General features: G+C 53.6%; 1 protein-coding gene across 3 annotated transcripts in view; it reads left to right on the top strand.

The window, feature by feature from the left end:
• Positions 1–1,388: 1,388 nt before the first annotated feature.
• Positions 1,389–27,507, top strand: part of PRKCZ (protein kinase C zeta) — a 135,258-nt gene continuing 109,139 nt past the window's right edge. For all 3 annotated transcript variants that reach the window (XM_023738708.1, XM_023738707.1, XM_004384325.2), the window contains exons 1-4: positions 1,389–1,581; positions 8,339–8,460; positions 10,456–10,545; positions 12,220–12,270. In XM_023738708.1, the coding sequence (XP_023594476.1) occupies positions 1,511–1,581; positions 8,339–8,460; positions 10,456–10,545; positions 12,220–12,270 (334 nt within the window). In that variant the 5' untranslated portion in view covers positions 1,389–1,510. The remainder of the gene's footprint in view (positions 1,582–8,338; positions 8,461–10,455; positions 10,546–12,219; positions 12,271–27,507) is intronic.

Below are 27,507 nucleotides of genomic sequence, written 5' to 3'. Positions count from 1 at the left end.
TTTGGGTTTGGGTGGGACCTTGAGGAGTGGGGCATGTCCAAGGACTAGAACCCGGTGAACACAGAGGGCCTGCCGGCCAGCCTGCCTGCTTGCCTGCAGCTGGATCTGAGCCTCAGGCCAGGGCTCCTCTGGGACCTCTCCTCCTCTGCTTCCCTGCCTGGAGAGATGTTGGCGGGGGGCACAGGAAGAGGTGGCTTTTCTTCCTAGTGAGATGGGAGGCAGTGGGGGGGGGGGCTTGGATATGGGCTGGACACAGCCTGATTTATCTTTTAAGAGGGTCCTGATGCTACCATGTGGAGAATTGACTGGGGTGGGGGGTGGGGCATGGGAGGAAATCAGAGGCTCCTGCAAAAATCCAGGCAAAAGTGTGGCTTGGACCAGCTGGTAGAAATGGAGGTGGTGGGAAGTGTCTGGATTCTGGAAATATTTCGAAGATTGAGCTGACGAGATTTGCAGATGGCATGGATAAGTGATGTAAGAGGCAAGAGAATCAGGTGTTTGGCACAGTCTGGAGTTCAGGGGAGCGCTGAGAACTTGCAATGGTATTTGGGGCCATAAGCCTATGGGACAGTTCTACTCTGTCCTATCGGGTTGCTATGAATCGGAGTGGACTCGACAGCACATAACAACAGGCCTAGATGAGAAGCTCAAGGACTCGAGAAAGGCAAGTCCGAGTCGGGGGCACCGTTCACAGGCTGAAGACCAAGAGGAGCGGGAGGGGAGGGTTTCTAGGAAGGACCTGCTGTGAGAAAAAGCCTGAGAATTGACCACTGCCTTTAAAACCTGTCACCGGCGTGCCGCTCCCCGCTGCCCCTTAGGCCGGCGGCATCACCCGGGGGACCCTGGGGCTTGCTAACACGGACTGCTGGAGTTTTGAGTCCGTAGGTCTGGGTGGGGCCCGAGAACTTACATTTCCGACACGTTTCCGGAGGAGCCAGGCAACGAGGGGGTCTCCTCGGCGTCTCCAGCCCGGCCCCCCCGTCGCGCGTTACTGGGCAGAGCCGGGGCTCGCGCGCTCCCATTGGCCGCAGGTGGGGCCGCGCCCCGCCCGACAGGTAGTCCGCCCTGCGCCGCCGCGATTGGGCCGCGGCCGCGGGATCCCCCGAGGATTGGCTCAGGTGGCTGCCCGCCGGCGCTCTCATTGGCCACAGGTGCCACCGCCCCCGCCCCGGGACTGCCGCGCCCCGCCGATTGGCCGCCGGCTCGGCCTCAGGTCGGCCATGTTCGGACCCCCGCCCCCGGGGGGCCCTGACGCGTGCACTTCGTGCGCGCCGCCGCCCGGCCGCGCGCCTCCACCCGGCCGCGCCCCCGTCCCCGCCCCGAGCCCAAGTTCCAGCAGAGTTGGCTGGGTCCGCGTTCGTCGGTGGCGCGTCCCTTCGTGCCCTCAACGCGCACTCTCTTCCGTGTTCCGCCGCCGGCCACACCTGGCCCTGCTGCGCCCCCGGCCAGGTGCACCCCCAGCCATGGCCCGAGCGCCCGTACCGCGGCCCTGACGGCCTCCGGGAGCGCCATGCCCAGCCGGACTGGCGCCAAGATGGACGGGAGCGGCTGCCGCGTCCGCCTGAAGGCGCACTACAGCGGGTGAGTTTGCGCCCCGACGGCCGGCAGAGCTGGAGCGCGACAGGCGGCCGTCGGGGCACGGAGACCGCGGTAGGCGCTGCTGCGGGCCCCACGCCGGGAGCTGCGGCCGCGGTGCGGGAGGACAGCGAGGCCCTTCGGGCCCAGGTGCGTCCCGGGAGGTCCCGACGCGGCAGCGCCGAGAGGCGGCCCCGGGAGCTCTGGAGCGTCACCCGCTGGAGGCTGGCGGGCAGGGCGGGGTCGGCCTGGCCCCGGCGCCGGAGGATCCGGATGGCGGGGCCCGACTAGAGAGCGCTGCTGGGCAAAGGCTGATCCCTCGCCTCCCGGGGTCCGCGCCGCACGGGCCCGCGGTCCGGCAGTTGGGCTTTACTGACTCGTACGGGTCGGAGGACCCCGCTGAGCGAGGGCGCGGGGTGGGAGGGGGGCGTTGCTGGGCGTCTGGCAGCCTGGCCACAGTACCGTTGACATTTCCAGTGGAAATTTGGCCCGGGACATTAGCCCACAAACCTTTAAAGGCTAAAATTTGCATAGAATTGTGAACATTTCTGGAAGTTTAAAAAAGAGCGAAGATTTCTAAACTTCTCCACAGTTTAGACCAGACAGTACCAGACCAGATAGCTCAGTTAAAAAAATTAAAAGTAATGCTGTAGGTGAAGGCAGGTGCAGCAAGTGCGTCGATAGGTGTGTGAATGGAGGGACCCTGGCGGGGCTCGGCGCGATCTCTTGGGGGCCTTCCCGGAGACCGGCCTTTCGCGTCTGCGTCAGCGCGGGGCAGCCTGGACTCGACCTGGCTCGCTGTGAAATGGGGCGAGTGGGCACCTCACAGAGGTCATTGACCGAGCGCGGGCCAAAGGGCTGCCCCTGGCGCCGGGCAGCGTGAAGAGGACTTGTGCCGAGATGGCCAGGCTCCGTGGCATAGCAAATGGATCCCACCGCTGTCTCCCGCGCAGTGTGGACGGCGATGAGGGAGGAGCGGGCGCGTTAGCTCGGTCTCCAGGAGCCGGGAGGTCGGACTTGGGAGCTCCTGGAGGTGCTCCTCCTTGCCGGGAGGGGAGCGGAGCCGAGCAGAAGGGCGGCCTTGCCCAGGCCGGTGAACCTGGCGGTCCGGCTTTAGTGGTTTGTCTTCGTTCCTCGGCAGCAGCAAGTTCAGGCCATGGGGCCTCGGGGGCAAGGGGTGGCCTTTACCCAAGGCGGGGCCCCCTCCTGGGTAGCGCCCCTGGGGTCCGTGATTCCCCCCACCCTTGAGAAGGGCCTACAGACTCCAGACCTTGAGCACAGCTTCTCGTGGTCTCTAGTCAGGTCCGGAGGGAGGTTGGCCTCAGGTCTGGTGTCCAAACTTGGTGGTCTCCATCTCCTTTGGGGCCATTTGGCCTCTCCCCTTCGGCTCTGCTGGCCTCAGTCCGGGCACCTGAAGGTTTACGGGAGGGGTGTTGGTGGCCACGGAGCCAGAAAGAAGTTTCTGGGAGAGGGCCCGGCCCAGCAGCTCCCCCCTTGAGAGGTTAGGGGGTGCCATCATCTGGCCCCAGACTGTGGAGGCCAATTAAAATGTCATCGAAGTTCCGGCCCAGGGACTTGTCCAGTGTCCTGTCACCCTAGCTTGTTGGACTCTGCTGAACGCCCCATTAGAGGTCATGGAGGCTGCCCCTTCCCAGCCAGAAAACCAAACCAAATGTTGAGTCCATTCTGACTCATAGCGACCCCATGGAAGGACTCAGCCAGAAAGAGCCCTCAAATCAAGCAACAAGTAACATTTTTAAAAGTTAGCGGGAGCAGAGGGTTGACCCAGTGTGCCGTGATGAGACCGGAGCTGCCCCTCTACCTCTAGGTGCTCAGACCTTGAGCCTTTCCCCAGGACCAGCTCAGCAGGCACAGAGACACAGGGACCCAAGTGGCGCTGGGCAGAATAGGAGGGCGGTGCTCTGGGGAGTTCTCAGCTGAGCGCTGCGGCAGCTCCAGTCCGCCCCATCCTGGTGCTTTCAGGCCCCTGGGGAGCACTTTGGTTACTGAGCGCCCTGTAATGCGACCTGCTGACTACAGTTTCAAGCTGGGAAGGCCACGCCCCCCCACCCTTCCTCTTCCTTCACCCCATCCCCTTCGTCCTCCTCTCCCCTCCCCTCCCTAGCCCCTTCCAGTTCCCCTGTCTCTCCCCTACCCTCTCCACTCCTAGTCCCCCTTCCTTCTCTCCCCTCCCCCCCTCTCCTCCCTCTCTGCTTCCTCATCCCCCTTTATCTCCCTACCTCCTCGCCTCTCTTCTCCCCCCCCCGTCTCTTTCTACCCGCTTTCTTCTGGCTTCCCTCTTCTTCTCCCATACCTCTCCTCCTTTCTGCCTAAGGACTCCCCAATCCCAGCCACACCCACCCTCCTGGCACCTGCTTTTCCTAAAGCTTCTGCCTTGGTGCCTCTCTCTGGGGACTGGAAACTCTGAGACTGAGTATCAGAGTTCAGCAACTGCAGTGTTCTGGAAACTGCCTGCCATGATGGGGTGGTCCCAGGTGAGAGGATGCCACTGGGAGGGAGGTTGTCCTGGGCACGCTGCTGTTGGGCTCAACAGTCAGGAGCAGAGAATGGTACACCTTAAAGATGCTATTCTTAAAAAAGGGGGTTTCTTTAGCCACCTCCATAGTGATGGCCCCCGAGTACCCTCCAGAAGCTTGGCCCCCTCCCCCACTATGCCCTCAGTAGAGGGAGTCCAGTGGCACCTGCAAGTTCAAAGGGTTTCCAGGTGATTCTGGCATTTGCTGAGTTCAGGCCCTGCTCTATTGGTTGAGTTCCAGACCAAACCTGTGGCTGTTGACTCCATGTGTTCCAGAGTTGAACATAGGGTTTTCTTGGCTGTAATCTTAATGGAAGCAAATTGCCAGCCCTTTCTTCTGTGGTATCTCTGTGTGTGTTCCACAGGCCTGTGTTTTTCGAGGTAGAATTGTTGTTGTGTGCAGTCAAGTTGATTCCAACTCATGGTGACCCTGTGTGACAGAGTTGAACTGCCCTATAGGGTTTCCTAGGCTGTAATCTTTACATAAGTGGCTCTCTGGGTCTTTCTTCTGTTAAAACCAAACCAAACCCATTGCCACCGAGTCTGACCCATATTGACCTGATAGGACAGAGTAGAACTGCCCCAAGAACTTCAACGAGCAGCTGGTGGATTTGAACTGCTGGTGGATTCGAACTGCTGACCTTTTGGGTAGCAGCTGAGCTCTTAACCGGTGCACAACCAGGGTTCCTGCTTATCGGTTCAAACCACCAACCTTTCAGTTAGCTGCCAAGCACTTAACCATTTGCACCACCAGGGCTCCTTGTAAGTAGAATAGGGTCATAGAAATGCTTGGTTGCTGGCTTTCCCCAGCTCAGACTTTTATTCCAGAACTTTTCCTGAGACCCTCCTATGTGCACAGCTCAGAGCTCAGTGCCCAGGCCTACGGAGTTGCTGGGGAGGGAGCAGGCCAGCCTAGCTGTTTGGGACCTAGTCCTTCTCAGGGTCTGGAGGAGCCATGTGACCATGGACCCTTGGGGGGGCATGAGTGGGGGCTATTGGCCATTAGACAGAAGCGTTGGGATTAGTGGGCAATGGAAGCTGTAGTTATCCCAACTTGCCCTTGGTTGGTGTGGGGTGATGCCTCTTGGGGCTGGGAGGCAGAGCTGCTTCCCAGGATAGGCAGGTTTGGGGGTGGAGGGAGTTAGTGGTCATGGTGAACTTGAGAGGACCTTCTGACATCCCTGGAGATGCCTGGGTTGCCAGAGAAGAAGGGGTCAGAGCATGGGCCCCTTCGATTCTGGGGATCTGGGGCTGGGAGGTCTAGGGGGGGCAGTCAAGGGCTGGAGTCTATGGGGGTGTGTGGAGGCAACAGCCGCAGGCAGTCTAACAAGAAATGGGAGAGGTAGCCACAGAAGGATGGGCTGATGTTGGGGTTTCCTTCCTGGAGGGAGTGTGTGAGCAGGTGTGGGACTGCTGAGGGAGAAGCTGATTGTCTGGGGAGGGGACTGCTAAGGAAAAGCTGATGGTCTCAGGAGGGGGCTGCTAGAAGCCAGGCCCTTGGGGGCCCTCAGTGACCAGACCATGCCAGGCGGCCCTGTTACATGCTTTGCGGGTATAAATACTCTCCTAAGTAGTCTTGGAATTCCACAACAACTCCCCAGGGGTAAGTGACCTGCCCTGGCGTCCTGGCCAGGGGGTGTGGGCAAGCCAGCAGAGGGCATGTCAATGTGGACTTGGTGGTGAGGAAGTTCCCATGATGCTTTGGAGGTCGAAAGTGACAGCTGGGAGGCGGTCAGGGTTTGGCCGAGGGAAGTTCTGCTATTGTCCACCTGGGCATGGGAAGTGCACGCACGTGGGCGTGAGTCATACTGTGTACCCCTTTGCACTCTGTGACCATAGTTTTAGGGCGAGGTCGGGGGTGTGGTTGTTTTCTGGGCACAGTTTGGCATCTTGGGCACAGCACCATGGGGGTGGACAGTCAGGCTCAATCAGGGTGGCGTGTTGCTGGGCAAATGCAGTGGACAGAGGGTGCCGGGGGAGCTGAGGGTGTGTCAAGGGATAGAGAAAGGACAGCCCTAGGTCTACGCTGAAGGAAGAGGGTGTGAGGATGGGAGGGGGTGAGAAAGTGGCTGGAGTGTGTTTCTGGAAGGACTGGAGGGATGGTCATCTGGCCCACTGATTGAATTCAGGGTTTCAATGTGATTGGGAGTGTTGATAAAGGTGTTGTGGTGGGCAGGATGGATCCCGAATCATCGAGATTGGGTGACAGAAGAGTGGGCAGTGGTTCAGGCTGGTGTTGGGGACCCCCAAAGTGCTGTTTTGCTTTTTTTTTTAAGCAGAGCTGCCCACCTGAGGAATTGGGGGAAAACAACAGCTTCCACTGGGGCTGAGGCCTTGGAGGGAGGGGAGGGGAGGGGACCACTGTTGAGGTAGACTGGCCTTGACTCTTGGAGGTTAGAGGCAGGAGGCCTGGCCGACCTCAGGGTGACCCCTCTGTGCCTTTGTTTCTTCATCTGTTCCTGTTGTGAGGATCAGCTGAGTTAATCTCTGTAATGAGCTTAGAGCAGATGCTGGGGTCTCTGAGCAGAGGGTTGCTGGTTCAGGTGGGCAGGACTGGGCAGTGGGGGGACCCCCCCTTCCCGGTGATGGTGAGTGAGGCCTCTGCCCTGGGCTGCTGTGCTGGGGGCTGTGGTGGGCACTGGGCTGGCCACGGTCTTGGCTGTCCTGGGTCCATGGTCTTGTGGGTAAAGACTTTCTTTATAAACAGTTAGGTGCCATCGAGTTGATTCTGACTCATAGCGACCCTATGTACAACAGAACTAAACACTGCTGGGTCCTGAGCCAACCTCACAGTCGTTGCTATTTACAAACACTGGTGGAATGGAATACAGATAACCTTGATCAGGAAGACAGCCATGTTAACCACAAGCAGAATTTGTGTTTCTAGAGTTTGGGATAACTGGGAATCCCTGTGCCATCCCCAGAGTGTCAGTTTCCCGGACTGCCAGAACAAAGGACCACAACTGGGTGGGTCATAAGAATAAAAAAGTATTGTCTCACAGCTCTGGAGTCTGGGAGTCTGAGATCAGGGTGCTGCGATTTCTTCTGAGGCTCTGAGGGAGTATCTGTTCCTGCCTCTCTCCCAGCTCCTGGTAGCTCCAGGCATTGTAGATGCATCTCCACCTGGTGTCCTTCCTCTGTCTCTGTGTGTCTCATCTTTTATAAGTACACAACTTAGATAGGATTAGGACCCACCCTACTCCAGTATGACCTCATGTTAACTGATAATGTTTGCAAAGACCCTATTTCCAAACAAGGCCATATTCACAGGTACTGGGGTCAGGGAGTACACAGGGGGACACAATTCAGCCCCAAACACCTAGCTGTTGAGATTCAATATCTCATGTTTGGATGAAAAGCTATAAGGCTACATCCTGTGACTCTGAGTTTTCAAAAATGTGCCTGAAATTGTGTGGTAGCCACATGGAGGGGGTGTGAGTCATCCTTCCAGAGTTTGAAAAAACCTGGCCTTCAGTGATTAAATTCCTTAACTCCCTCCCCTAATTTCCACTTCCTCTTCGTCCTCTAAGTTCTCACTCCCACGGAGGATGATGCCTCACGTTACTGTTTGCAGTAGTGAGGTTTGTGGGGCTTTCATTAGGTTTTTTAAAATCAATAATGCAGATGGTCTTGAACACCACCTGGCCCTTCTCCCTGGCTCCCTTTGGCGTAGAGCTTGAATCTGATGCCAGGGGAGGCACTGTTGCCCAGCTTTCCACGAGGGAAAGGGGCTTTCTGACTCAAGGTTTTCCCTCTGGGGCTCTAAACTCACATTTTCTATGCAATGTTAATGTGGTGGATAGATATTTCTTCTCAGCACAAGGAAATTCACGGTGGTAATTTAAAAAAACTGGTCAGTGGTTTTATTTTGTGTGTGTGTGTAGCTGTAACATGTTCTTTGGGGGGAAAGATTTCATTTATTTAATCAATAAAAAAATAACCAGTTGCTGTCAAGTAGACTCTGACTCATGGCGACCCCATGTGTGTCAGAGCAGAACTGTGCTCCACAGGGTTTTCAGTGGCTGATTTTTTGGAAGTAGATTGCCAGGCCTTTCTTCCAAGGCACCTCTGAGTGGACTCGAACCTCTAACCTTTCGATTAGCAGCTGAGCTCGTTCACCATTTGTACCACCCAGTTATTTAATTAATAACTTGATCAATCCATAATTGGTATTGCACTTGGTTTAGTTCTCCCTGTGGTGAAACATATCATGTCCTTTCTGCCCAGGGACATTCTGATCACCAGCCTGGACGCAGCCACCACCTTCGAAGAGCTCTGTGAGGATGTACGGGAGATGTGCCGCCTGCACCAGGGTCAACCACTCACCCTCAAGTGGGTCGACGATGAAGGTAGCCCTGCAGCTGCCCCTCTCCCTTCCTGTGTCCCAGCATCATCAGTCTTACAGCTTTGCCAGAGCAGCTGTCTGTGCTTGAAGTTTGCTTGGCATGTCCGCAGGGACGTTAAAACCCACAGAGTTAAACTTGTGCAGCCAGCTTCTCCCCAGTAGGGATCGTTGGAAATGATTTTCTGGAGGGAGATTAGTTGCTGGTGATTAAATAGAAGAAGCTGGGTGTTGGGGCCGGGTTGTGCTGATGGGACGTCCATTGGCCTAGGGGACCCTGGTCCTGAGCACCAGGAAGAAGGCTACAGGGGTTTCCCATCCCCACCTGGGTGGGTTCTTTCCCTCCTCACCTGACCTTCCTTCCTCATATTCTGGCTTTTTCCAGTGGGTGATTGGGAAGCGTGAGCTCTTCATTTTCTCAGGAAACATGGGAAGGGAGGGAGAGCACAGTCAGGGCCCAGTGATGTCTCTCCCCCTTACCCTTTGTCTTCTGTCTGTCTCTCTCCCCCACCTCCGTCTCTCTGTTTTTCTCTCCCTTTCTCCTGTCTTGGTGTTTCTTTGTTTTTGTCTCTCTCTCTTCCTCACTCTGTCTCTCTTTCTCTCCCTCCCTCCCTCTCTTACTCATTCACTAACACACACACACACTCATACTCATACTACTGCAGTTGGGAAGGTGGTGGCTCTAGGGCCTGGGAGAGGCATCTGTGGTGCTGGGTTATTTATTGGGACTGATTGAACAAGACGCTGGTGTTCTGTGGCCCAAAGGCCTGCAGAATACATCGCTACTCTCATGTCCTTGTAACCCAGGTCCCTTCTGGCAGGCTGCAGGGACTTGATTTTGAAATCAGAGCCTTTCATTTCTTTCCCTTCCAAAGCTACATTGATGTGTATCTTTAATTGAACAAGAACTGGCCCCATACATCTTAAAAGAAAAAAAGTGTTTCCTTCTTTCTCATGTAGAGTGCTGCTGTCCTCTTATGGTGAATGTTTGCCCTGGTAGGAGTGGCCATGCTGGGGGTGGAAGGTGGGGGGTGTCTGCATTTCACAGGCTGACATGGGACTCGGGGGATGGGGGTGTCGCCTCCTGGGAAGTTTGTCCTGAGCAGTCAGAGCTCCTATAACCCTAGAACATGAACTTTGCTGATCTGAATGGGATTCCTGAGGCTGAGATATTGACATTGTGCTGGAGGGGCTGAGGGTCAGGGATGGAGGTCCATGCTCTGTGAGCAGGGCTGACAGATAGACACATGTCCTGGGCAGCTGGGTGCGAGAACAAGTCCAGCAGGGACGCCCTCTCCCACACAGCTGCGGCTGGTGGTCGAAGGTATTACAGGGCCTCAGTGCTTCCCAGGGAGGACGGACAGATGGATGGACAGACAGATGGAATAGCTTGGCACTTTCCACGTGGTGGGCAGGCATGGTGGGAGTCACAGCCATCACGCAGAGCCACTCTGTACATGGGGGTCCTTCCTCCTGCTGTGTGTACACGGTTCCATGTCTGTAAATACACACATCTGCACACATTTACACAAATTGATATAAAGTAATGGTCTTATCAGTATCTATCTTTCAACAAAGTGTCAGGCACCTCAGCCCCTCCTCTGTCCTCTTTCTGTTACAAGTGGCCGCCTGTGGCGTTGGTTATAGACACTTCTACCTTCCTGTCTAGCGAGAAAGGGGGAGAAGCCCTTGCCCTTCTAAGACTGATTGAAGGAGAATGTTCTAGTATTGGCTTTGTGGGACAGCAACACAGCATTTTTAGGCTCCTTATACCAGCATTCCGGGGGTCCTGGGTGGGCTTATCTCCCTCTAGGTGACCGACTGCCTGTGACAGGGACCTAGGGCTGGGCAACATGCTGCGCTGGGCTGGCTGCTCTAGGACCTCCCCGTGAACTCTGGGTGGCTGGCCTGAGCAGGGAGACTTTGCTCCCTGAGCTCACTGTGTTGCAACACCATGGTGGCTCTTCACAGCAGCCTCAGCAATGTCTCCTGCCCTGCCCAGGTGATCCCTGCACCGTGTCCTCCCAGATGGAGCTGGAGGAAGCTTTCCGCCTATCCTGTCAGCGCAGGGACGAAGGGCTCATCATTCATGGTGAGTGACCGGTAGGCAGAGGAGGGGCGCCTGTGTCTGCGGCCTGTGGCCTGCGGAGGTGGGATCCTGGGTAGGCAGGGTACAGGGGGTCCTTCATGGCCATGGACAGCTTTGCTAGGGCACCTTGGGGCTGGAGGCCACACAGAAGAGACCATGGTTTAAAATGTGGTGAAGCCAGAGAATTTGAGCATGTTGGCTCCACTGCCATTTGGTTTTGTTTTTTTCTCTAACATTTTATTGACCTAAATAAAAATTACTCTTACTGGGAGAGTCCGTAAGATTGAGTGCAGCAGACGTGGCTTCTCATAGGACACAAGTGTGCCCTTTACTCTGTTCCTGGCCCTAGTCCTCATGGCCATCCTCTCTGGGAGCCGAGACCTGCTTGGGTTGGCAGATGCCTGGTCTCACTCCCCCTCTACCTTTTACTGCCTTGCAGTTCACCTGTTTGGCACATGTGCTGGTGAGTGGAGCTATGGGCAGCTGGGCTGTTTCTTCATCCTGCATTGCTCCAGGACGAATTTGAGTCCCATCCTGCTTCCCCTTGGGACTTTTTCAGGCTTACAGTGTTCCTCGGCTTTTTAAGCTCCGAGCTGGTTTATAAACTGGATGATGGGAAAGGTGAATCGTGATCGTCCCAGGCGAAATCTTCAAATTGTGGTTTTCACACTGGGTCCCCAACACTTTTGGGATTCCACAGGGTGTCTCGGGGCCTGAGGGAGTGTGGTTCTGATGACGTTGGCTCTTTGGCAGGGCTGGGTACAGACCACCACCCAGGAGTAAACACCAGACCGGGAAACCATCCCATTTCCTGTCAAATTAGTCACTGTCCCTGACACTGGGCCGGTGGTTAAAACACACAATTTTTGTCATGCTTAATGAAAATGAGGTTTTTTTCCTCATTTTTTACTGTAGTAAATATATATGTAACCAGTCATTTACTGTATCAACATTCTTCATGGGTACAATTCAGTGATGGGATATGTTTATCATATTCTTCAACCATCGCCATTATACATTTTCAAATCTTCCCATCACCCTTAACAGAAGCTCAGTGGTAAAATGAAATTTTGAACATAAAGCCAACCATAGTTGGCTGTATTTACTGTGATGATGAGCACACTGGTTTTGCCTCTCCATTTTGAAGGCTCTGGTGCTTTAAAAATCCCCTTTATTTTCTAGACTAAGAAAAAGTTTGTTGTAGCTAAGTTTTAATACTTTTGTAGCTTCTGTTTTACTAATTTATTGTGGAAGGTCAGGGTATATTTAATAACATTTAATTTTGAACTCAGTCTTGAGTATAAAGAAATTGAACTTAATGTGCTTTTAAACATCGTTTTTCAAAGTAATTGCTGTTTTTCCTGATTTGCATATCAATTTATTCTTAATACAAGTCAGTTTGATAACTTCGTTATCTTGACTCCTCCAATTGCTTTTTCCCCTGAAATTTTTAGTGTACTTTGGAGTCTTATAAAATGCAATTTGGTGTGCATAGATATGCTTGGGTTTCTGACATACTGCCTTAGTGAGCATCTTCCAAGAGTTGGTTCTCCCTGGCAACATAGAGCTTCGTGCAAACATGCTTCTGGTCAACCTCACATAGAGTAGGCTTTTGATGAGAGATGGGGTACCCACTGGCCCGCTGCGCTGGCATTAACGCTCTTCCTTTGTGCACAGTGTTCCCGAGTATCCCTAAGGAGCCCGGCATGCCCTGCCCAGGAGAAGACAGTGAGTACCATGGTGTTCCTACCTTCGTATGTTGTGTGCTGTGAGGTTGGGTTGGTTGTTGCTTGTGTCGAGGCGATGAGATGGTGCTTCCTACAGAACATGACTTGGTGGCTGGACCCTGTGGAAAGTCGGAGTCCGCGAACAGATGTGGCCCTGAGCAGGGTTCCCTGGGCCAGGGCCCTAGTCCTTTTCATGTGCATGTACATTCTGGCTGCTGAGCCGCTGCTTCGGGGGAGGGGACTGGCTTGGTTAGTTGGTGGCATAGCAAAAATCCAGGAAATGCCCTGATCCCTCCCCTCCAGGACAAAAGGCCCAGGCTGGGGATGCTGGATGCCCCTCCTGTCCATCTGCCCCAGCTTCTGGTTCCCCAAATCTGGTCATCTGTGATCATGACACAGCTCTCTCCACAGTCCATACAGGTGCCCCCAGGGTGGGGTGGGGTGATAGTGTTTCTTCTGTTTCCATGGTTGGTCCCTTGGTAAGAGATGGAGCGCAGTGAGTCCAGCCGGGCACAGGGGGGTCAGAGAAGCTTTCTGACCTGGCTTCTGGCTGCGTCCCGGAGGCCCCTGGGTCACCAGCTTTTAGTGGGGGAGCAGTTGTGCCTCGCGCTTTCCTCCAGGGCAGAGCACCAAGCCTTGAATTGACCAACCAGGCACCTCTTGGCCTCTGGCCTTGGTGCCGCCAAGCTCTGTCCTGGTGGGCGGGGGAGTCTTGGGACCATGATGGCCACTTGCTTGGTGCAGGGACTTGGCTCCATCCCTCTTCCTTTCAGGGGCTCCCTAACCTGGCTCCAGGGAGGGCTCTTGGTTGGCCCCCTGCCTAGTCAGCCCCTCTGCCCGGCTGAGGTGCTGCGACTGGAAGCCAGGTTTGGGGCAGGTTTGGGGCGGGGCGAGTCTGAGCTGCCCACTGGATGCCTGGAGAAGATGCTGAGTGGGTAGTTGGGTGTGGGTCTTGGATTGAGGGAGAAGTTGAGGCTGAATATGGAGCTTTGGGGGCTGTTGGTATAGAGGTGGCCATAGAAGCTCTGGGATTTTACACTCTCTCACAGAAAGAGTAGGTGATGATTGGCAGCCTGGCTCTAGGGTCCCCCAAAGTGAATGGGGGACTGGGAAGGAGTGGTCAGTGAGGCCACAGAACCATCTGGAGAAGGTGGAATCCTGGCTGGGAGCAGTGGGGGTGTCCAGGAACTGCTGAGAGGAGATGTAGAGGTGGCCGTGATGAGGATGGGAGAGAGAGGAGGCACAGGGGAGCACTGACCCTTTGGCCCTGGCATGCCTTCTCAGTGCCGGGGGCCACCTGGAGTGGGGCAGTGGGAGCCCCAGTCCTGGTGGGGAGACTGATGGCACGCAGAGTAAATAAGTAAAACGTGTACTGTCAGTGATGACAGATACAGTCTAGGGGAAGGGTTAGATTTAGGGGCAGGGAGGTGCATTGGGAAGGCAAAGGAGGTAGGGGGTAAGAACTTTCTGGGTCAGGCGTGTCCAAGCTGCCCCAGGCACTTGAGTGTGCAGTTGTGCTTTGAATGGAAGTGGCTTGGGAGTATCAGGATACGTGGCCTAGGGTGGTGTTTATAAGGTAGGTCCTGTAGGGGGTGCCCTGGAGAGGCAGGCAGGGCCAGTTGGGTGCAGGGCTGGAGGGAAAGCTGATCCCTGTCCCAAGGAACATGCAGGTGCCCCCAGGCATCAGAGAGGAGCTGACTTGGGCAGGCCTCAGAGTCAGTTGGGTTTCAGGGTCCTCATCCCTCTGAGGCTGCCTCTGCCAGTGACATTCTTGTGTGAGGAGCTGCCTGGGTTTGCAGAGCCGAGGTAGGGGACATGCCTGCTGCTCTGGGACCTGCCCTTGGGGTCCCCATGTCCCAGGGAGAGGGGCAGGCCCCTAGAAGGGCATCACTGTGCTCTGACTGCTCATGTGTCTTTGTGGACACAGAAGGAGATAAGACAATCTCCCCCCGGTAGGTGTGGCGCCCCTCCACTGCACTGTGTGTCCCTGACATGCTGAGGTCACAGGAGGGACACCCAGACAGCCCTTTGGCTGCAGTGACCCCATGTCTGTGTCTGTTTGCCTAACCTTGCGCCTGGGACTGCTCACCCCAGAGATGTCACCGGCCAGCCATGCACCAGCCGGGCACGGGGAGCCACACCGCTTCTGAGCCTCAGTCTCAGCTCTGCCAGCATCCAGAACTGGGCACTCACTACCATCTGCTCAACTGGGCCTGGCTGTGTTACTGAGTGTCCCAGTTTGCGCCTGCTGTCTGTGATCTCCTTCCTCCTGCTCTGTCCCTGTGGGATGGCGGCCACGCCTGCATGTTGCTCAGACCTACGCCCAACCTCACATGGAGCAGGCCACCTGTGCAACTCGGTTTCTGCGGAGCAGGAGTGGGGCATGAGAGGTTACAGGACACCCCATGAGGGGTCTCTGCCAGAGGGCAAGCACCAAGCGTGCAGATGAGGCCATGATCACCCAGGCAGGAATTCGAAGAATGTGGATGGGCCTTGAGAAGGACTGTCTGCCCCGGAGTAACTCCCGGATGCTTACCAAGGGCGGCCCTGGGGCTCTGGTGACCACTCAGTGCTGTGGAGAACATTCCACCAGTGCGTACCAGGGGGCGTGTGAGGGTGACTGGCAGGTGTTTCTCCACCTGCTCATGGGCATCTCTGCCATGAACTAACCTGCTAGGCGGGACGATGTGTGAGTGTGAGGGAGGGTGTATGAGTGTCCCAGGGCTGCCGCTGCAAACTGCCACAAAGTGGGTCACATCAAATGACAGAAATTTATCATCAATACATTTGCAGGTTGCAAGTCCGAATTCAGGGTGTTGGCAGGGCCGTGCTCTCTCCAAGACTCTAGGGGAAGGAAGATCCTTTCTCCTCTCTCTAGGCTCTGGTAGTCCGGGGCCTTCCTTGGCTTGCAGCTGCAACGTAACCCCATCATCACATGACCATCTTCCTTCTCTGTCTCTGTCTCTTCTCTTTTATAGGACACCACTCAGATGGCATTAGGACCCACTCTTCTCCAGTGTGACCTCATCTTAACTGATAATATCTGCCAAGACCCTATTTCCAAACAAGGTCACAGGAATTAGGAATTCAACATGAATTTTGGGGGGACACCATTCCCCCCATACCAGGCAGTCTCATTGAGCTGGGGTTGGGAGTGGGTGTGAAACAGTGTGCCCCTCATGCGGGATGGACCAAGCTCCTGGGACTACTTCTCCAGTGGTTTATGCTTTTGTTTTATTGTAATGCTGATTGCAGCAGGTTAATTAGGATGACCCTCTTCTGGCCTTTTCTGGGACTGGGTGGGTGTCTGTGTTTATGATTCCCATGGCTTCATCAGTACTGCCCATTGCTGAGGGCCAGGGAAGGGGCAGAGGGCGGCAGGGTGTACATGGCACAAGGTGGTGAAGATGGGACTTATTGGTGAGTTGTTAATGAGACATCATTTTGAGGGCACTTACCTGCTGGCCCTGTATTGAGGCCTGAGGGCCTGGTCTGGCAGGGTGTGCTGGGAGGGGGCAGGGAGGCACACAGAGGGGCTTTGTGGCCAGTGAGCTCATGGCTGCCCAGCCCTCGGGCCTTATTGGCCGCTGTGTCTCTCCTCTGTGCATTGTCCATTCATGGCCTGTCTGTCCATGCTGGCCGGTCTTCACCCTGCTCCGATAGTGCGGCAAGATTTTCTCCCAGGCTGCTCATCTTTCATGCTGCCACTTGTGCCTCTTGTCACATAGAGATGCTAATGTTCGATTTTTGCATGTTCAAATCCGTTGGTATTTTCTTTCCTAGCTCCCTGAATGGTAACACTGCTCTGTCCACCTCGAGCCTGCAGCTGTGCTGGGGTGATGCTGGCCCTGGATGACTGTACCCCATCATGGGGTCTGTGCTGGACATGGCTCCTTTCTTGGTCTCAGGTGGGCACAGCCCGAGGCCCCGACACCAAGCGAACCCATTTCTTGTCTTTGTCCCCCATGTCTGTGACGTGGGCCCTCTCAGCTGGAGCTGTTTCACCTGTGAAATGTGTGAATGTTGTACCTGGGGGTGGGAGAGGCAGGGTCCATGGCTGCACATGGGCCTCCACGCCTCAGACAGCAGCCCCTCCAGCAGATATTCCTGGTGACAAATGCAGATAAGTGAGAGAGGGCGCAGTCCCCACTCCCAGTGTGACTACTGCTGGCTATGGCAGCGGGGCCATGAGGGCTGTTCGCCCGCAAGGACTTGCTGTGTCCTCGTCCTCCTCCAGGTGGCCCCACTGCCGCCTTCCCCACCCCACAGACAGGAGCTTCTGTATGTGCTGAGCCCAGGGCGAAGGGTGGGGGTCCCTGAGTGCCCCCCTGCTCGGACTCACTCATCCCCTGGTACTCAGCTGTTTCAGGAGGCATCCAGCTGAGGAGAGGAGGTCTGGGGAGGCCAGCAACTAGTTAGGGACTAGGCAGGTCATAGGCGCATGGAGTCTGCACCCCTAACCTGAGCTGGTGGCACCTCTTAGCAAGTCTGTTACCCACAATCTCCTGGGGAGGGGTGATCTGGCTCCTCTGGCACTTTGTGTGTGGGATCTGTCCTGGGAAATGCTCTCTGGGCAGGCTCCCTCTGGCCCTCTTGTGGGGAAACCTCATGTCCGGGCCGTGGGGCCTAGAACCCTAAGCAGCTGTGTGCAGGACTGGGACCATGAGGGACTCTGGTGGGAGGGGCCTGGTTTAACTGGATGGCTGGGTACATCTGGGTCCCACTTGGGTGCTGCACAGCCCTGGGGGGCTGCTCTCTCCTGATGTGGGTTGCTGGGGAGAGTTTGGGGAGGGAGCGAGGAGTCCCTGTCGGAGGCTGACAGTGGGTCCTGGTCGGCTGGCCAGTGGTCGCCCTTGCCTGCCGGTCTGGAACCCCCTGCCTTCGGGTCTGCAGCCCCCTGCCTTCGGGTCTGCAATCTCTTGTATTCTCTGGGAATGCCTGGTGTGGGGTGAATCTCTGTTCTCTGCTCTCACCCCTGCAGCTGTACCTGGGCTCATCTTCTCTTAGATTCTGGCAGAGAGAGACTTTTCACAGCCTAGGATGGATCTCTGGGCATGGCTGTGACAAACAAGCGCTGGCCTTTGCGGGGTGGGGGGGCCAGGGGAAGGCTGGTGCCTAGTCACCTGAGGCAGACACTCTGAGGGCCTGTACCTGTGTTGGGCCTGGGGAGCTGCAGTGACACAAGGGGATGGGAGTTGGAGGAGCCCCTGACCCCAAACTGGAGACTGAGTTGGGGCTGGTGGGGGAGAATCATTGGCTATAGGAGTCAGCGTGGGTTGGAGGGGAAGGGGCATCCCGTGCCTGGGGCTGTGGGAGGAGAGAAGGGTCTTGGGGCCACAGGGCCATCTGATCTCAGAGTCTTATGCTGAACAATACCCAGGCCCATCCCCCAGCTAACCCTTTCCCAGGCTCCCAGCCTGCTCGTCACAGCTGCCCACCTTCTCCCCCTCCTCCAGTCTTGCGCTCATACCCACACCCGCCTGCCTGCTGGCCTGAGGTCTGTCCCCTGTTTCTAAGCTGAACCTTCACCGGCACCCCTGCCGCTGACTGGAGCACGGCTCAGAGCAGAGCCTGGTGGGAGGGGCCCTGGCTGGGTCTGTTCTGGGACACCTCTGTGCTGCCCTGTGGGTCCGGTGTTCCACTGGGGTGCGGCCAGCTAGATGCCCGTGTGTAGACATGTGCGTGTTAGTGAGACGGCAGGAGTGGGGAGAGTGAGACCGTCAGAGGGCCCTGGCTGCGCCAGGCTGCTCGTCCAGATCCCGGCTGCATGATGTTGGGCAGGTGGGGAAGCGCCCCGTGCCTTAGTTTCCCCCCTGTAAAAAGGAGTTCTAGTAGTACCTGCCTCGTGGAACTGTGATGAGGAGTGACAGAGATTAGTGGGCTCCTGTGTCGCGCTGAAGGCCAGGTAAGGCCAGCTTGCTGGCTCCCCTGCCATCCAGCCAGCTGGTTCGCTGTGGCACAGGAAAGCCAGTCTTGCTCGGGCTGCGTGGTGAGCTCTGGGTCCATGGATCCGAGCTGGGCCATTGGTGGTCGGGGAATGTTGGGGAACAGCCCCTAGGTATGTGAGGGGTTCCGTCAACCATCAATACCATCACGGGCTTCTTCTTTGGTATTGATAGGTAATGTTTATTGTTTTATTAAACACGGGTTTCATTCAGCTTTGTCTCAAATTATTTGTAAAAAATTAGAAGAACTAGTTTCCTGCCTAAAATAGACTTCCAGTAAATTAGCAGTCTGTCTGCCTGTTCAGCTTGCCTTTTCTGCTTCTGCAGAATGAGATGTTTTGGAGTGGACTGGAAGAGAGGAGCTGGCTGAAGGACAATGTCCTGATGTAAGCGAATTGTATCTGGATTTTTGCTTGGACCCAGGGCGAGTTCACATTTCCCACTGAAGCACGGCGTAGATATGGTGGTCTAGTTATTTTCTGAATTTATAGTCTTTTTCAGGGGCTGAAAACTCTTTTTGTAAAGGGTCTGATAGTAGATATTTTTAGCTTTGCAGGCCAGATGGTCTCTGTCGAAACTGCCCAGCTCTGCCGCTGTAGTGCAAGGGCAATACATAAAGGAACTTGTAAGACGTGTGCCAATAAAACTTTATTCGCGGGTGCTGAAATTTGATTTTCATGTCCTTTCCACATGTCATGAAATATCGTTCTTTTTTTATTTTACTCTGCCATCTTAAAAATGTAAGCGCCATCCTTAGCTGGCTGGCAGGTGGTGTAGAAGTGGGTGGCGGGCTGACTTGGTCGAGTGCCGTGGCATGTCCGCCCTCATGTCCAGGAGATTTTGGAGGACCTTCCATGCAAATGATGAATCTAGGTGTTATGTTGAAATGTTTTCTGCTTTATGAACTGCCTTCGGCAGGCCTACAGGCAGCCTTGGGAAGGACTCACTACCCTGGGGGAATGGGACTCTGGCCACATGGCCAGCGAGAGATGGAGGCAGAATTTGAGCCCAGGCCCTTGCCCAGCGCCCATGCCCTGAGTGTGAATAAACAGAGGTTAGAGAACCTGATGCTCTTTATCACTGATGGAGGTGGGAGGCCTTTCTCCTGCCTCTGCCCCCCATGGTGTATTGATTATTGATTGTAGTATATTTGTTTGCTGGAGGGGTGGGGGATAGATGTTTCCTGTAACTTCCAATTCCAGTTTTACTGTCTGCCCCCCTTGCACTTGGTCCAATTGGGCATGCCTCAGGGATGCTACCTTGGGCTCCGAACCACCTGCTGCCATTGGCACTTACGGTTATGAACCCACCAGCCAATGCCTGTGGGTCAGGCCTAGCCCCCAGGGAGCCTCAGGGAATTCTGCAGAAGCAACAGGCCCGGGCCAGGCAGCCATGTTCTCCCATGTTTTTCAGAATTTGAGGGAAGTGCCCAACCCTTCTTTCAGCTGGCAATTCCTGGGTGCCTGGGTCTGGTGGAGGCTCTAGGGTGGAGTTGGAGGGTCAACTTGGGGCTGCTTGGGAGACTGGCCTCAATGCGCAGCACAGGACAGTGGACAGTGGTGCGACCTGCACATCGGGGTGGATGGATGCTCCTTCTCCCATTTGGAGGGGGCTTGACTCCAGGTTGGAAACCCTGGTGGCGTGGTGGTTAAGAGCTATGGCTGTTAACCAAAAGGTTGGCAGTTCGAATCTGCTAGGCACTCCTTGGAAACTCTATGGGGCAGTTCTATCCTGTCCTTAAGAGTCGCTAGGAGTCAGAATCGACTTGACGGCAACGGGTTTGGTTTTTTTTTTTTTGGCTCCAGGTCAGTGTGGGGTGGGTCCTGAGTTAAGTCAGTTCCCCGTGAGTTGGAACCCTCCCAGCAAGCTTGGTTTTCTCCATTCCTGCCCTTCCTTGTGCTGTTCTCCTGTGTGATGGATGGGGCAAGGCCATTGAGGGGCTGCCCGATCTAGGGGTGCCCAATTCTGTGACCTGGCCCTCCACTCTCACAGTCTCCTTCTCCTCCCTTCCCCTCTCCCTGGCTCTCTGTGGATCTCAGCCCCTGGTGGACACAGGCAGGGCCCCTTGCCCTTGTGGTGGTCCTGTGCCCCTGCCTCCAGCCCTGGGGGTGGGCTGGGTTCCCCTGGCTTAGCAAGGCTGTGTGCAAAATTTGCATGTCAAAGGCTGGCTGAGACTGGGGCTCTTGGCCACTGTTCCTGGTCCTCCTTTAATGCGGAGATGCTTGTTTTTGTGTGACGTCAGCTCCTTACATCCATGCCGTGTTTTCGTTTGTGCCTCAGCTGCCGGCTGCACTTCCCTGGGGAGCCGGGTACCACCCGAGCCTGGAGACATGCGGAGGCAGGGGTGTGAGAGGCGGGGGACTGGCCGGCCAGCCTGCCAGTAGACCCGCTCCCATTGTGGGGCCCAGCGCGGACGGCATCGGCGCGGTCGCGGGAGGAAGATGCCGCCCCGCGCGCCCCCTGCTCCGTGAGCATAAAGGGCTCTGAGCTGAGCAGGAGGCAGGAGGGGAAAACCCGGTGAGTAGCCGCCTGGATAGATCCCCTGCGCCTGGAGGGCCGCCCGTGTCCACTGGGTCGTGTGCAGGCGGCAGTGCTAGTCGCGTCTGGCTCTGCCCGTGGATGCTGCAGCGCAGACGCCGCCGCCAGCGAGCAGGGACGCGGCCTGGCGCCCAGCAGTGCCGGGAGGCTCAGGGCAGGCGTTGTGTCCACTGGGGGACAGATTTTTGGGAAGAGACATCGGGAGCATGCCGAGGGAGTGAGGTGGCCGGCTCAGGGGATTCAGGGGGGCCATGTACCCCCAAAAAACAGATGGTATGTGTGGGGCCTGCAGGGGTGCGGCATGGTGTGACCCAGAGAAGGCCCCCTGCTCTCCTCTGTACCAGGCCTCTGAGAGCCTGCGGTGGTCGGCTGCTATGGCTGATGTCCTCATGGGGGGCGCCGGGACTGTGTAGGGCCAGGGCGCGTGCATGTTGCCTCTTGCTTTTCAGCCTGCATTGCTGCAGGCACCGTGGTCTCGGACACGGCTGACCCTTGGGCACCTGCCGTGACAACCGGCGCCTGTTCCCATAGACAGAGCCTGTCCGGAGGGGCTGCTCTGCCTTTGTGGCCTGGGGATCGGAGTGGCTTTTCCACCTGCCCCCGCTGGCCCTGTTTTTGCATGGGCGACCGTGTCATATTGGAGCCTGGCCCACGAGGTGATGTGCAAGGCTCCTGCCATTGCAGCCTCCAACAGCTGTCAGAACTGAGCGTGACTCTGGGGCTCCATGTTCTGCTCTGAAATGGGGGGCGGCATTCGATGGGGACACTGGAATGTGGGTGCTCTCCTGACGTCCATTTTGCAAGGCCTTTTTGTAAAAACAAAAACAAAAACAAGCAGCTCCCATGACGGCCGGCAGCCGGGGGCCGTGCGGCCTGGCGGCAGGATTCTCTTCGTTGGTACAGGATTGGTGGTGATGGCTTGGTGGTGATGGCGGGGCCCTTCTGAGCTGAGAGCAGCCCCTCCCCCAGGAGAGGAAGGGGCCATCACAGTGACAGGGACCGCTCTGTGAACTCAGCATGGGTCGCAAGGGTAACTCATTTGTGTGGGATCCTTGAATTAGCAAAATAATGATGTACAAGTGGGCCAGGAGGAAGGAGGAATGGAGCTAAGGTTGCCTGTCCACATATGTGTGCTCATGAGGAGAAATTAGCTGTGTCATAGTTTCTTTGGAAGATCTGGGCACCGGGGCCTCAGTGTTTTCCTGGGGCCATGTGCTGGCGGGGGCGGGTCATGCCTGATGCCAAGCCCCTAAATGCAAAGAGGCTACCTGGGAGCTAGCGCTGTGGCCAGGACCAGGACTCGGGGATCTGCCCATGGCTTCTAGCCCTGTCCTTGGTAGAGCTTGAGCAGAGCCATGAACAGAGGACAGATTGGAGGAGCGAGCCCCTCCTCTCCCCCTGCAAAAAAATCGAGTAGTGATTCCAAATAGGGCCGAGGCTGCGCTTCACTCGTGTTTGCTTTCCAGTCTAACCCACATCGATTCACCATACCTGGGTCTTGGCTGCATCAGCTGCCACTGAGGTGCCCTTCCCTGGCGCCTTCACAAAGTTCGGAGCTGCTCACAGTTATGTAAGGAGTCATGTGTGCTGTTTGCCAAAACCCCTTCATTGACTCTAACCTCCCAGACCCCCTGAACCCTAAGGCCCCTGGGCTGGCCCTGTTGGAGCAGAGCGCACAAGTCAGAATCTGTGGGTGTCGGAGGTCTTGCTTGGTCCAATTGGGCATGCCTCAGGGGTGCTACCTTGGGCTCCGAACCACCTGCTGCCATTGGCACTTACGGTTATGAACCCGCCAGCCAATGCCTGTGGTTGGGTGGGGGCCATCATAGTTGCCTGGTTCAGTGGATGGAGACACCACGTTTCCAAAGTGCCTCTTCTTTTCACTTCTTGTCTCCTTGAGTGCTTCTCGTCCAGATGAGTGCTGTGTCTCATCTGCTGAACATTTCTGATCCCCGAGAACAGCTGAGCACATCAGGGTCTGACCGTCGGCAAGGACCGTCCTTCCCAAAGCTTGTCTGGCCGGTGCTGTGGGTCAGACTACAGACTCTGCTGTGCATTAGTAGACATGGGGTAGCGGTTGTTTACTGATTTAAGCTGTCCCAAGGTTGCAGTGAGTGGGGAGGGCAGCTCTAGTCCCAGTGGGGAGAAACCTTCCTTGGTGTTCACATCTGAGGAACAGAGGAAGTTCCCTTTCTCTGCTTCCCCTTTGTTGCTTGAGTTTGGGGTCTTGGGCCCTCATTGTGCCCCCAGTCATTCCCTGTGTTCTGCTCTGTCCATTTGTCCCACCTCGCTCCCTCCTGCCGCAGGTCTTAGTCACCTAGTGCTGCTGCAACAGAAATACCACATGTGGGGGCCTTTAAAGAACAGACATTTATTTCCTCACAGTTCTGGATGCTAAAAGTCCAAATGCAGGGCACTAGCTTTAGGGGAAGGCTCTCTCTGTTGGTTCTGGGGGAAGGTCCTTGTGTCTTTCAGCTTCTGTAGCCCCGGTGTTCCTCGGTTCTTTGGTGATCTTAACGTGGCATGTATCTTTCCCCATTTGTGCTTGCTTCTGTGTCTAATCTCCTCTTTTCACAACTCAGAAGGGATTAGGTTTAGGACCTACCTGGCACTAATATGGCCTTATTAACATAAAGAAAACCCTATTTCCAAGTTGTTAGGTGCCCTAGAGTGGCTTCTGACTCATAGCAACCCTGTGTACAACATAATGAAACACTGCCCGGTCCCATGCAATCCTCACAATTGTTGCTATACTTGAGCCCATCGTTGCAGCTGCTGTGTCAGTCCATCTCATTGAGAGTCTTCCTCTCTTTCGCTGAACCTCTTATTTTACCAAGCATGATGCCCTTCTCCAGGCACTGGTCCCTGCTGATAACATGTCCAAAGTATGTAGGATTATTTAAACAGGTATAGGGGTTAGGGAACCTTGTGGTACAAGCAGTTTTCAATCGGCTGTCAACTGAAAGATTGGTGGTTTGAATCTACCCAGTAGCCCTGTGGAAGAAAGATCTGGTGATCTGCTTCTGTGAAGATTACAGCCAAGAAAACCCTATGGAGCAGTTCTACTCTGTAACACATTGGGTCGCCATGAGTCAGGGGTTGACTCGACAACAGCTAACAAGAACAACAATAGGGGTTAGGATTTCAACACCTATTCTTGGGGGACACAATTCAATCCATAACAGTCTGTGCTGTTCTTGTTGCTCCTGGCAGGGTAAACTGGTGACACTCAGGGCCACCCTGTCCGTCAGGCTCTGAGGTGGCCTTACACCACCACTGCACCTCCCTGAGCTGCCCACCAGCTGCCCCTCAACCCACCGTTGCCAAGCTCCCAGCCTAGGGGCCTGGCACGAAGCAGGCCCTTCACAATGTTTGTTGCTTTATTGAAGGGGCAGAAAAGGCCCTGTCCAGATAAGCCATTGAACCAATTATCCATCCAGTGTTTCAACTGTTTTTGGTAATAAAGTTATGGCTGTTATTCATGTGGAAACAGCACAGCGGAACCCCCACGGCAAACTTGGACATGGTGTTTATTTTTAGGACTATCCTACATACGTAGAGTAGGGCACCTCGTTTGTGGTCAGCTGCTTCTCCTGCTTGCATCTCTGAGAACTCCAGGCTGCCCTGGCCTGGTTCTGCCCTTCCCACCTCCAGGCATCCGAGCTTTTGAGCCAGTGGCTGTGTCACCCCTAAGAGAGCTTCTGAATCAGAAGGGGTGGGAAGGTCAAGTTGATGGTGAACAAAATCCTTCCTTAGTAGTTATTCTAAAGCTGTCATAACTGCAGGGTGATGTGGAGGATACAGGGGAGAGGGGATGTCTTGGCTTCATTTTAACCAGTTGTTGTTAAGTTGACCCCGACTCACGGCGACCCCATGTGTGTCAGAGTAGAACTGCGCTCCGTAGGGTTTTCAGTGGCTGATCTTTCAGAAGCAGATCAGCAGGCCTTTCTTTCGATGTGCCTCTGAGTGGATTCCAGCCTCCAACCTTTCAGTTAGCAGCCGAATGTGTTCAGCATATGCACACCCAGGGACTCTGGCTTCATTTTAGTCCATGCTAATTTATTAGGTGCACAAGAGAGTTTACACACAATGCTGGTGGGTGGAGGGATCCCTGGCTGTACATTTTATTGTTTAATTTGGTGGTCTGAATGAGTCTGAGCTTTTGAAAGTTTGTTGTTTCAATGTCTTTTCTGTGTGATGTTAAAAAAAAGTTGATTTTATAGCAGGATGGAATAGCCCTGCATCTGAGGAGGTGGTGAAGAGTCCCCCTAGGATGTAGAGCTGGGCTGGTCAGCACCCTCCAAGTTCCTAGATGTGAAGTTCTGGACTGTTTCCTTAATGCAGTGCCTCGGTTTATTCCCCTGCGTAATGGGACAGCTGTGAGAATCAAGTGAGACAGTACTGAGCATAGACAGGCTGGTGCCTTGTCCGCAGTCACAAAATCATGTTATTACTGCTAAGAACTTGTTTATAACGCTTGCATTTTACATTATTTTTATGTTTTGGATTTAATTTTGAGTTTTACATATTTCTAATTTAAAGTGTTGAAGAAATAATTCCATGTCCTCACTGCTACTCCCGTTCCCTGGAGGGCCTCATTTTCAACTCTTAGGGGTTTCCTCTTAGTACTTCTTTCCAAAGTTCTAAATAACGCATTTATGCTGCTTAGGACATTACCTGTTCATCTTTTTCTCTGGAACTTTACCAGTTCACCTCATTTCCCTCCTTCGTCCTCTCCGTAGGGTTATATCACCATTTATTGTTAACTCATCAAGTCTTTACATCGTTATGGGTTAGATAAGTCGTCACATGTGAGCCACTAGGATTACATTTTCTTTCTTGTGCAACTTTTAGTTTTCTTTGGGGTTAGTACTTGTCTTGATTTTCTTTCTCAGAGTTCTCTAGCAGCCTTGTCTTAAATTCACCCTGATCTTTCCACTAGAGGGGCAGCCCTCTCCTTGGTGCCTGCAGTCACAGCCCTCCTAGTGTACCCTGGGCCAGTTGCACAATGTGTTTTTGGACCTTTCTTTGCCTCTGTTCTATGCCTAGTTTCCCTATCTTCCTCTTTCTTGGCTTATTCCCTGGTTAGGATCTCCTCCAGAGGCTTTCTGAGAAGGAGGACTTGGGAGGTAAATTTCTTGAGATCTTGTTTGAAAATATTTTTACTGTAGCTGCACATTTAATGATAGTTTAGCTAGGTATAGAATTCTGTATTAGAAATAATTTTCCCATAGCATTTTGAAGGGATTGTTCCATTGTCTTCTATCTCCCAGTGTGATTGAGAAGTTGGATGTTATCTTGATTTAGTTTGTGTATCTTGTTGTGTATGTTTTTTCTTGAAAGTTTTCAGTATCTCTTTTTCAGTGTTCTTCAGTGTTCTTGAAGTTTCATGATGATGTGGAACCTTTTTTGTCTCTTGTATGGGGCATTTTCAATATGAAAACTCAAGGCATTCTGTTGTGAGAATTTTTTATTAAGTTATTTATTTGAGAGTTTACTCCTTTTATCTTTTTCTAAAACTACTGTTGATCATTTGTTGGACCTCTTGATTGATCCTCTAGGGCTTTTTTTTTTTTTTTTTTTTTTTCCATTTTCTGTTTCTTTGTCTTTTAATTTTATTTTCTAGGAGATGTCTTCAGTTTTCTAAATCATCTATCAAGTTTGTCATCTTGTTCTTATTTTTTAATGTCCAAAAGCGCTTTTAAAGTATTTTTAACTTTGAAGTAATGTCATGCTTACAGAACAGTTGCAAAAATAGCACAAAGAACATGTTCCCTAAACTTGAATACTTTAGTATGTAATTCCTAAAAACAAGGACATTTACCTACATAATCATAATACAATCATCAAAATAAGGAAATTATTATTGATACATTACTACCAATCTAACCCTCAGATGCCATTCAGCTTTTGACAACCAAATAATGTTTGTTATTGCAAAAAGATCCAATTCAGGATCACCTGATGCATTTAGTTGTCATGTCTCTATAGTTTCCTTCACTGAAAACAGTTTCTCAGTGTTTTCCTTGACTTCCATAACTTTGACACTTTTGAATATTACGGGCTGATTATTTTGTAGAATGTTCTCAATTTGAATTTGTCTGATATCGCCTTTTGATGAGATTCAGGTTATGCATTTTTGGCAGGAATACCACAGGAGTGATTCCCTTTCTTCTCCTCGTAGCCAACTCATTATTGGTGGTGTTCACTTTGATCACTTGTTGAGGTGGCATCTGTCAGGATTTTCCATTGTAAAATCACTTTTTATCTCTTTGCAATGAATAAGCATTTTGTGTGGAGATACTCTGAAACTATGTACACTTCGCATTCCTTTTCAAACCGTCACCCACTAGCTTTAACATCTATTGATGTTTCTTTTTTTTTCTTTGCTAAAAGGCAAGAACTTAGTCTTTTAAAAAATTTTTTTATTGTGCTGTAGATAAATGTTTACAGAGCAAACTAGCTTCTCATTAAACCATTAATACACCTATTGTTTTGTGACATTGGTTGCCAACCCCACAACATGCCAAGAACTCTTTTTTGCTACCTGATGCTTTCTGTTTAAAATATAGCATTTTCATCTTATTTCAGAGGTACGATATTACACTATTTCTTTGATGTTATTGTGGTTGAGAGGCACTTTCAGGTAATGATATAAGTTATTGATCACTTTTATGGTTTTAAGTCTTTATGTATGTTAACTCATTTAATCCTCACAGCACCCTGTGAGGAACGTACTATTATTTTCTGCATTT

Source organism: Trichechus manatus, unplaced genomic scaffold (assembly GCF_000243295.1).
Source record: "Trichechus manatus latirostris isolate Lorelei unplaced genomic scaffold, TriManLat1.0 scaffold00122, whole genome shotgun sequence".
Taxonomy (NCBI): Eukaryota; Metazoa; Chordata; class Mammalia; order Sirenia; family Trichechidae; genus Trichechus; species Trichechus manatus.
This window is presented reverse-complemented; position numbering and strand designations above follow the sequence as displayed.